Raw genomic sequence first — 10941 nt, 5'->3', positions numbered from 1 at the left:
AAACGCCTCCCGCCCGCCCGGCCCAGGAGAGCGCAGGAGCACAGCCCGGCCGGCCCGGAACGAGGGAAACCCCGCTAAATGCCATGGCTGTCGGTTAAAAATAATCCTGTATTTTAAACCTGCAGGGCTACTTTAAAAATGGGCTATTGTTATGATAAAAGAGAAGCTTTACTTTCGGTGGGAGCATTTACAGCCCAGCACTACTGATATGTGTAGAAACTAGGCAGGAAGACATAATACACGACGTTTCTCCGATTCTAGAGGCAAATTACTTCAGTATTGCTGCAATCACTCACATTGGTGTTTTCAAACTGAATTATCTGACTTCAAGCTCAAGTTTCTCAACTTTGGTAAACATAACTGATGTCGTCAGCTAACTTCCACAACAGAAGTTGCTTAATAAAGAAAGCATTTCGTGTTTCAAGAATTGTGTAGTTACATCACACAATATGCATTAGGTGGGCGGGCTCTTGTAAATTTTACATGTTCTCGGTACAGAGAACTGCCGTGCATTTTTGATTGTGTCCAGAATTTGTGAAAACAGATTCAAAGTTTTCAAGTGTAAGTTTGGTTAGCTAATAACTTTGTCTCCTTAAAGCAGATTTAACCTCAAAACATGGTGCATTCCGCTAAGCCTGAAACGTACAGCCAACTAAATGTATTGTTTGAGGTATCTGCTAGTCTACTATCCTAATATCAGCCACTACTAAAATTATGTCAGTCAATCTTTTAACATTAAAATTGTTTACTAATTTTTACTTAAGGTAGCCTGTCCATGATGCACCCAGTAGTTATCTGAGGCTTGATATGAAGCAAACCTCCCAATCAGAGTGTATAAAATAAATTGTTTTGTAATTAGTAGTAGTATTTCAGGACTTAAGTTTTTACTAGCTACCAATAAAGGTTAAAAGGGATGTTTAGGAACTTAAGAACATAGCAGAAGCTTAGTGGGAAAAAGAAAGTCTATGTTATTTATCATGTGATTTTTACTTTTTTGACGTTCTGAATGCCTCTATTGTCTTCCAAGGCGAGTGAAGAACCCTCCCCCCTCTCCACCTGCCTGTTAAGTTTCTCACAAATCACAGGGAAGTGGTATTTTGATACACGGAACATTTATTGTCTTTCACAAGACAAAATGAAGTTTCCCCAGCCAACAAAATCCCATCAAGATGACCATAAAGGGGATAGGATGCAAAACTCCAGTGTACAGTATACGCAACAAATTACCTCCCTGACTACCCTGGAAGAAAGATGATTGATCAACCTCACTGCAACTAAAAACATGATTATAAAATATTTACAGAAAAAAAAAACAGTACAGAAAATAAAAACTGGACAACCATTTGTGTATGAAATGCTGCTAACACTTTTCTGGCTCCTTAAAAACCTGTTCCACTACCCTCACCAGAGCACTCAGGGTGTGTAAGGATTTTGGCAGGGAATAGTCACCCCCATCCCCAGAGTATCATTATCTCCCTCTAAGGAAGGGGGAGGACTTGTGGGGAGCAGCATCACCTCCTTTACTGCAATCTCCTTTTCCCAGGTGGACGTGGTGGCTCTGAAAGGAGGTGCCCAGGCACACCTCAGCTGCAGCGGTCTCTGCTCACAGCACACTGGCAAGTTAACCTGTGGGTAGGGAACTATTTCCAGTCATGCCCTTTCGTTACTTGCAGGAGGACTTTCCCTTCTTCTCCCTCCACAGTGTTCAGAGGGGCAGGAAAGCTGACCAGGACTATGACAGGTCACAGGAGACCTTCCATTTCTTTCATGAAGGCTTCATACACATCATCCTTTGTCTGTACAGAGATAGGTGCAGATGAGCCAGCCTTAGGGGCAGCTTTGGTTAAGGGCAGGGCAGGCTCATCCTCCTGCTTCCTCTGGGAGGCGGCAGCGGCCCCTTTGTTCTCGCGGCGCACGCGCAGCGCGGTGGGCACGAAGCGCGTGATCTCCGCCTTGGGGTTGGTGATCTGCGGCTTGGCGCTGATGGTGGCCGTGGCTTTCTTCTCGATGGTGGCCGCGCTGGTGTCATCCGCCTTGGGCCGCTGGATCAGGCTGGGGGGAGCGCTCAGCACCCCAGGATTTGGAATGGGAGCTGGTGGGAAGAGCCCAGGTGGGGCAGGTCCTAAGGGAGGCACCAGGGGCGGCCGTAACATGCCTGGGCGAGGAGGAGGGATACCTGGAAGAAGAAGAGAAAGCGAGAACTGTCTCCACATTCATTGAATTTCAAAATATTTGACAAAAAAAGCACAGGCTCAGAATGCCAAGAACAAAAAGCAAAACGAAGCAACCCCCAACAAGATGCAGCAGCACTGGCTTAAAAAAAAAAAAAAGCTTTCAAATCTGCACTAAATTCTGGGTTGAAAATGCTGCTCTTCAGGCTCTGAAAGCCGCAGAAGCTTTTTATCATTCCCTTTTAAATTTAAATTTTAAATTTAAAAACTATTTTTTTATCACTTCCTTTTAAATTTAAAGTTATAATCTGAGAATAAAGTTTCTTGACAATCCATCCCACTGGAATTTCAGAGTCATCAGATACATCTGACCCAGGCACAAAAAAACAAATATTCAGATCTCCAACTCATTTAGTGGACCACCATTACAGCACCCAGAAGCTCTTCAGAAAGAGTCCAGCAGAGTAAAAATTTAAATTCTGAAACTCTCTTTTTTCAGGGCAGATTTCTTGCTACCAAACTATGCACAGCACTTCCTTGCTATTGCACAGAACAATGTAACAGCAAACGGCACAATGCAGCCACAGCCAGGAACAAAGGCAAACTGGCAACCAATTATGCCTCACTGGCTTGATCACCACAGGCAAGACTGTAAAAAGAAAGCAAGAAGGGACTTGGCACTGAGACAAACAGAAGCCCTTACCTGGTGGGGCAGGAGGGGGCAGAGGAGGAGGAGGACCACGTGGAGGAGGACCCGGGGGCAGGCCTGGTGGGGGGCCTGGGGGAGGACCAGGCGGTCGCCCCGGGGGAGGACCAGGTGGCAGCAATCGAGGCAAAGGCCCACGCAACCCTGGTAACCCCGGAGGTCTCAGGAACGGAGGAGCTCCTGAAAGAGTGCAGGTAACAAACAAGAAATTTAATTCACAGTTAAAAACATATCCCAGCAACTATCTTATCAGCTAAGGATAAAGATCTTCGACATAACAATGAAAGTTGTATTACCTAGCTGCCAGATTAAACAGAATTTCTAAAAATCTCAAGCACAGGCAGCAGTTACACAGTTAAAGCACCTTTATGAAAGTAAAGTGTATAATGGAAAAAGGGTTCTTCCCCCCCATATAATTAAGCTGTAACTGGTAACAGCTTCTGAGCCAAGTTTGTCAGAATTTAAACAGCTAAAAACCTTTTTCTCTGGCATTTGATTTTTCTTTTGGCCTAAAAATAACTACCTGTGCTCTTTTACTCCAATTCATACACTGGCTCTGCTGCTGTCTGCCAGTGTTGGTTCTAACAAAGACAACCATGAGGAAGGTTACAGCTCCAGGAGCCTGATGCCTCAAAAGCAAGGTACAGCAACGATGATGCAGACTGATGACAGACAGGTCTCAGTAAGTGTGCACATATACTCCATCTGCAACACACTGTGCAGCTTCCGGAGTCCAACACTGACACCACTGCCTGAGAGCCTGCATCCCTCAGAGCAGGGTAAACCAAGCACTCACCGGGGGGAGGGCCCGGAGGAAGGCCGGTGGGTGGGCCTGGGGGCCTCAGTGGAGGGGCTGGAGGTGGTCCCAGAGGAGGAGGCCCAGGCATGGGAGGTGCCTGTATCTGAGCTGGAGGCACAGCCTGGGCACTCTGCTGCTGCTGCTGTGCCTGGGAAGTCGCAGTAGATGACCCGGTCTCTGCAAGTGCCTCCTCACTGAGCTGTTGCTGCTGCTGCTGCTGTGATGTCTCTTCAGACTCTGAGTCCTCTTCCTCCTCCTCCTCCTCTTCTGAATATTCTTCCACCTCTCTCCCTTCTTCTGGAATTTCCTGACCTGGATATGGAGAGGACACCCTTATAAAATCTGTCTATGCATAACATCTTTGTGAACATCAGAGAAAACTGAGTACACAGAATTAAATAAAAAGAAGCAAGACAAAGATAAACCCTACTTCAAAGGGAAGAAATCTGACCACTTTTTACTGGTAAACATAAAATGAAAACAAAAAAAAAAAACAAACAGAAAAATCATTGCTGTTCTAGAGAGAGCTCTGACAACAAGAGTTATGTGTTCCTCTGGGACCTGAAACTTGTACTACCAGCCCAAACTTCTGCTATTTAATCTCTGCCTTAAAGGACTTTGTGGGGAGAAGAGGCAACAGGGACACAATGCCACAATAAACAAAATCCCCATGTCCAAGAAACTCCTGCACCTTTGAAAGATACTGGAGTTTCTTTTTAAACAAACAAAGTTTGTTTTATTGGTTAACTTATCTCAGCAGAAGGGTATTTTTAGGGAGTACAAATCCTTACAGGTTACATGCTGAGCACATACACAATGTTACCCTTTCTCTTTCACCAAGAGATTTGTGTTTCATTTGAACAACTGTTTAAAAGTTAAGCAAGAAAAGGTTTAGAAGAAAAAACCAGTAAATTGCTACTCTTAACTCCAACTCTACTATGCAAAACACACACATTACTTAAAAACAAATTTAAAAAAAACCTACAAAACCTAAAAAACCAAACAAACAAAAGAAAAATAGAGCAAAAACCAAACTATAACTCAAATACCTAATGAGAGCTGATACTCTCAGCATAAAAAAAATTTACTCTACAAAACAAAACTTGTGCAAAGTAAGCTGCCCACAGAAACCTTAACTGGAAGCCTAAAGCCATCCCACCACATATTATATCCACCTTACTCACCTGCCATTCGCAACATCATGGCTTGGAGTGGAGTCAGTTCTTTCATGTTCTTTTTCTTCTTTCGTGACTTCCCAGGCATGTCTGCAAACCGGACACTGTGACCTGGGGAAAGCAGGGTATGGGTGACAGGAGGTGGGGAGAAAATAAGAAAAATCAGACAGTTATGTTGATACCTGGTATGGATAGCTAATCAATCTAACATAAAGATGCCCCTTAGATAAGAGTTAGCACTGGTGTTTCTGATTGTTTCAAGTTTTGCTAACCTAGTATTCTCTACCAACTGGTCTCCCCCAAGCAAGTGAGCATATTTTACACAGAGGCTTAATTTTGCAATGATTCAGGTGAAAAATTGTTTGTGAGCTATAAGCTAACACAACTAAGAAAACAGGTTTATCTGAAAGTTGCTTCACTTCTAGATAGCCTCCTTCTGACCCATTTATTATTAAAAATCCTTTTAGCTGGAATTTAGGTGAGTTAGAACATTGTTAGTTGACTAAATAAATTACACACACACTCTCAGCTTTATCAAGTAGTGTTTTTCTTTTGAAAACTCAACCCCCAGTCTCTCATTTCCCCTTCACACCTGATTTCTTTTCTTCACCACCTTCCCTCTCCTTGTCATTATCACGATGCAGGAAGTCCTCTCCTTCACTGTCTGCATCTGATCTATCACTGTCACTGTCATCGCTGCTCTCATCGTGCTTATCTTGATCCATATCCTCAGGATAACCTTCATCTTCACTGGTGCTGGACATGTCATCATCATGGCCTCGCTGCCCTGCAGAAAGCAAAGTATTGGGAAATGTATTAACACCAAATACAAAATATTCTTTCACACCAGTGTATGTTTACAGTCACAACATTGCCCTTAGCAAAAGCTCAGACAAACAGTCATCCCTTTACTTTTTAGCACATATTTTAAAAGGATATTTTGGAAAATCTCTAAGATTTCATATTAACCTGCTTATTAATTGGCACAGCAAAAAAGTGAAGGCAACTGCTATTGCAACTGATTCATCAACTTCTATTCAGCAATTGCCCACCACTGAAATATTTTTATGTCTTCTGGCATGAAATAAAGCTAATTCATCTAGTCAAAAAAGCTTCTATGGGTGATAGAGCAACTGTATGAAAAACAGGACCTATGTTCTCCTAGCATGTGCACGTCCAGGGCTGGTTGTGGGTTTTGTTGTAGTTTTGGTTTGGGGGTGTTTATTTCATGGGTTTTTTAAAGACACAATTTCTCTGAGAGTGATTGGGTTTTTTTAAGGGATAATATGAACAATGTTTCAGCACTGTTAAGGGTTAATCCAAAAATCTAATCTATGAAACCTAACAACAAAAAATAGAAGTTTCAACACTTAAAAATACAGCTGGTAGCAAAATTGCAGATATTATGAATATATCTGAATTACCTCAGAGAGCAATCACTTGGTAAGAGTCCTTCAAATAGTGCAAACATTCATATTGCCAGAGAACATTTTGTCTGGAGCACACTGCATTCATAGCAGGAGGACCATCCACAGCAGAACAGAGGTCAAGGAAAACAGCAGACAGGAACAGGGGAGCCCTCACCTGCTTCAGCACTGTAAGAAATCTCCTCCTCTCGCCTTCGAGGAGCCACGTCCAAGGTGAAGCCCACCTTGCGGCCATACATCTGCAGGACCTGAGGAGGGGGTGGCCCTGGTGGAGGGCCAGGGGGCTTCCTGCCTGGAGGTAAACGCGGAACACCGAGCCCCGGAGGAGGGAGCACAGAAATGGAGCGAACTGGTGGTCTGGAAATATGAAAGGAAATGAGAAATGTAGGAACACAATTAAAGCAAATATGCCTTCAGTAGAATTATTTAGCCTTCTCGTACCACTGCTTAGGCAGACTTCTAAAAAGAAACATGAGCATTTAAAAAGTACAGATTTGACACAAGGAGTTTACAACATCATACAAAGACATGACTGAAGAAGATCAGACAAAAGCTACTCAGAAAGCAACTGAAGACAATACTGAAAAAAATCAGCTGTTGAATCCTACCACAGAAGCAGAATTAAATAATCACAGAGTTGGTAAAAAAAGAAGGCTATTCAGAAAGAAATAGAAAAAAATAGAACTAGAATGAAAAAAAAAAACCAACCAAAACAAAACCAAGCAAACTAGGAGTTTATATGAACTATCCATATACACGGAATATGGCAGCAGGACAAAAGAACACACACAGGGCAATTTAAGGGGCATTTATGTTCATAACAGTAGGGCTCTAATATGAACTGATACTACTACTACTGAGCTACATTCCTGGTATGAAAAAGACAAAAGCTAGAAGGCATAATGTATTACTCAAATAAATTTAAACCAAAAGCTCTACTAGTGGGGAAAGATTAAGAAGGGCTTTGGTTAAAAGAAAGCACAATTCACTTGCACAGAATGCCCCCAACTTCTACAAGTCAATATTTCCTCTGCTTCTACCCCTAGCACATCCCCCATAATATGAGTGTTTCCTTTTTACTTCCCCCATAAGTTTCTTTTTCCCCTTACCCATAGGCTGATGTCTTCTTGAGGATAGAAGGCGGTTGAGCCCCTGGAAGGGGAATGTCCTGTATGAGGATGTTGGAGGGAGCATGAGGCATATCTGGTAAGGGGATACTTTCCACTTCAACATGCTGAGCATTCTAGAAGGGAGGGGGAAAAAAAGAGAATGAGTTACTTCCACAGAAGCTACTGCACAATCTCATTACTTTTTAAAGTACAGAACATATGGAACCACTTGTTAAATGTGTCTGTTCTTAGGGTGTGTTATCTTGCAGCAGTCCATGAAAGAAATTTGGAAAAGAAAGGAAAAACTTTCAATGCAAACCAAAGCACTTGCAATGCACCCATGAAAAGCTTTAGTATTTCAGTCAAAACTGAGTCAGGTTTTCACCTTCTTTTAGACCTTCAGTCTACAAAATGAAGAGACTGCAGGCAAGTATGGCTGTGCTTTTGTGTTTTTTAAGTATTCAAGTCACAGACTGCTGCATGTTCAAAAGGAGAGGAAAAAAAAGAAGTCTTACAGATCCTTGTACTTGCAAAACACTATGTTCCCCAGCACAGTAGGGAGGAATATTAGAGGAAGGTTTTTAAAGGAATGCCAAAGGATTCTCATTATTTCCAGCAAGAGATTTAGCAGAAATTCACAGAAATACCAATTGCCCACTCATGGGCTCGCTCTCTCTTTAATACAAAAAACAAATGGCTGATATTGTTGATTTGCAACACAAATTTCCCTTTCCTCCTTTCATTTTGAATGAGATCAGCATATCAGAGACAAACAGTGACCTGATAACCACCACACTGTCCTCACTGAAATGCTCTAATTCGAGGTACCATGCAAATTAATGTTTCATAAGGGCCACATCATGCTGAACTCATATAAATCTCCCTTCCTCTGTAACAGTCACACCTATTGAGCAAACAGAATACACTACCACAGTTACAAGACTGAAATGTAGTAAGCATCACCTTGACAGCATCAAAATACTGGCTGAGCTGTGCTCTCTTCTGCTCGTACTCCACTTCTAGCTTGCGCAGCTCTTTGTAGATGTCAGGATTCTCCTTCTCGTAGAGACGCAAGATACGCTCAAAAGTCTCACGGAGCTTTTTGCGTTTGTCCTTCAGCACTTTCTCATTAAGTTGTGGCTGCTGTACTGGGTTAAACTCTGATCCAAGACAGCAAAAAAAAAAAGACAAAAATTTGCAAATTACTCTACTGCACAACTGTGATGAATGGAACTATTTCAAAGCAAGTTTCCAATCCCTGTTTTCAGGAAGTCTGCAGCCTTATGACAATCCCCTCCTTGTATTCTACATTAGCAGCACTCACACACACTACTCGATTTTCTTATCAATCATCTTCTGGTGAAAAAGTCCTCTTTGATGGCACCACAACATCTCAAATCATAATCAATCCCCAGATATTCACAGAATCCACCCTTCTATCAGGAAAGGAAAAAAAAACTATTTCAGTCTCCCCCACTGACAGTTAAAACTACACTGTGTATCTACATAAAGCACTGCCTAAGTCCAGCACCTGGAGCCTCTCACTCACCCATCTCATCCAACTTTTCCATGTCCCGGATAATCTGCTTTGGATCTTTCATCTTCAGTACAGCTGCTCGGACCATCATCCGTTGCTTTTTGTTCTAAGATCAGAGATCAAGCAGACAGAAAAGTTTCACAGTAGAAAGACACAAAACATCTGTTACCCCTTTCTCAGTATTTCCAGTCTGAAGAAAAAAGAAATCACACCTCAGAATGCCCTGAAAACGTTCACCATGGCACAAATCAGCAGCAAATGTAGTTAAAACTTTTGGTAATTTTAATTCCACTATCTTGGTAATTGCAAATGCTACTATCATTCCTTCACTCCAACTAAGACACATGCAATCAACACAATAACCAACTGACAAAATACATTAGAACACACTAAGAAATGTGTGACTCTTGCATGCTTTATTTGTTTGGATTTTTTTTTATTTGGTTCATTGCTTGCTTCTTTGCTTTGTCATTTTGGGGTTTTTTAATTACTAAGTACTTCCAGCAATGTTTCAAAAATAATTACAAGTTAAAGAACAGCTGGAGATGTTTACTCCAAACAAGACTTCTATGTTTTTTTGAACTACATGTTTGGATAGTATTCCCAAAGTCAGTCTTAGGATATCAATTAAAATATCCACAGGCTATTCATGGCCCTTTACAATCACACACAGGATACATAGTATAGGAAATGCCAATTACATGCTCCCTAATCTCTTTATTTACCTTCTTTAGTTCTCTTTTCCGAGCTTCCTTCCCTATAGGGGAAAAGAAAAAGAAAACAACAACTTGAAAAACTAAATCAAATTAATGAAGAACCTTTCCTTCATCAAGACTAAGGTTGTTTCTCAGCAGCTCACTCATTTTACAAAGACTTACTGCAACTCAGCTTTTCAGTGAAAGAGAAATATAGCATGAAATTGATTTATATTTCTTGTCTTTTATACAGAAAAAAAAAAGATACTGCAGTCTTCATGTCTCCAGAAGCAAGGCTTTTTCCATACAAAAAAGAACAATAGGCAACCTGCACAGAAGCTGAAATAGAGTCATCAGACAACACACTTTAAAAATATGTAGGCTTTGAGAATGCCTCTGAAATAAAGCATATCCACTGTGGGAGTCTGGATTTTCTTTATTCATTGAGCACTGATAACACCTGGCATGTTACCAAAAATAGAAAAAAAACAGTAAGACAACTCCCCCATCTAACCAAACCATCTGTAAAATTTGACATGTTCCTCAGATTCCTGTCTGGGACAGATACTTCTGCCCCGGGAAGCAGCCTGCAGTTTATCCAACAGCTAAGTACAAAGGCCTTCCAACACTGATAGCCAGTGGAGAACCAAGAGGTAAATACATAACAGAAGCAAGAGCAGGAAAGCAAGCAGCCTTCCCAGACAAAACCGAGGTAACAGTTTTCAAGTTAGAGAAACTCAGTTGTGATCCACAAGTGAGGATTCTATCCTCAGAGAAAGCTTTTCATCTGCTCCTCTAGGCACTCCCCATCGCCCCTGCTCAGCTTTCATGGATACTTACGGGCCTGATCCGTGGGATTCATAAACTTCCCACTCTTGGTGGATGATGTAGATCTCCGCCCCATTTTGATCTTTTTTCTTCTGCCTCAAAAAACGAAACTTAAAAAAGAGGGAGGGACCTGGAAAAGATGGCATGGTATAAGGTCCTACACACTGGTAGCTTGAGGATGCTTATTTCTCTTCTTTCTATCAGCAAGTCGCTCCCTCAAACAGCCCAAACACCCCACCTTAAGGTCCTCAAACCTGACTATGAGTTCAGCACCTGAAAACTGCCCTAGTCCAACAAAGCACTACTACTTAACCAAGTACTTAACCTACTTATTGCTACTTTAGTATGTCATAATTTTAAGCTAATTGATGAGTTTGTTATTATTCACATTGCAACTCAAACCAAGAAACTTTGTGCTTACACTACTGAGGGCTACAGGGCAGGGAAAAACACATTTTTTTTTCCTAAGGACGTATCAGAGTTTTGCTCATTCA

The 10941-nt window shown here is 41.7% G+C and overlaps 2 protein-coding genes across 2 annotated transcripts in view; both read right to left on the bottom strand.

Annotated features, from left to right (window-relative positions):
• LOC102035791 (histone H2A-like) overlaps positions 1-513 on the bottom strand; it is a 1040-nt gene extending 527 nt beyond the window's left edge. Inside the window, exon 1 of the mRNA XM_005421674.1 lies at positions 484-513. Within this exon, the coding sequence (XP_005421731.1) occupies positions 484-513 (30 nt within the window). The remainder of the gene's footprint in view (positions 1-483) is intronic.
• Positions 514-1093: 580 nt separating this feature from the next.
• Positions 1094-10581, bottom strand: WBP11 (WW domain binding protein 11). Its single transcript, XM_005421633.2, has 11 exons — positions 10460-10581; positions 9650-9681; positions 8937-9030; positions 8351-8547; positions 7388-7521; positions 6436-6635; positions 5444-5638; positions 4861-4962; positions 3674-3988; positions 2875-3057; positions 1094-2176 (listed from the first exon to the last, which is right to left on the bottom strand). Exons 1-11 carry the CDS (start codon positions 10521-10523, stop codon positions 1743-1745), a joined length of 1950 nt encoding a protein of 649 aa, XP_005421690.1. The 5' UTR covers positions 10524-10581; the 3' UTR covers positions 1094-1742.
• Between the last annotated feature and the right edge of the window lie 360 nt (positions 10582-10941).

Source organism: Geospiza fortis, unplaced genomic scaffold (assembly GCF_000277835.1).
Source record: "Geospiza fortis unplaced genomic scaffold, GeoFor_1.0 scaffold186, whole genome shotgun sequence".
Lineage (NCBI taxonomy): Eukaryota > Metazoa > Chordata > Aves > Passeriformes > Thraupidae > Geospiza > Geospiza fortis.
This window is presented reverse-complemented; position numbering and strand designations above follow the sequence as displayed.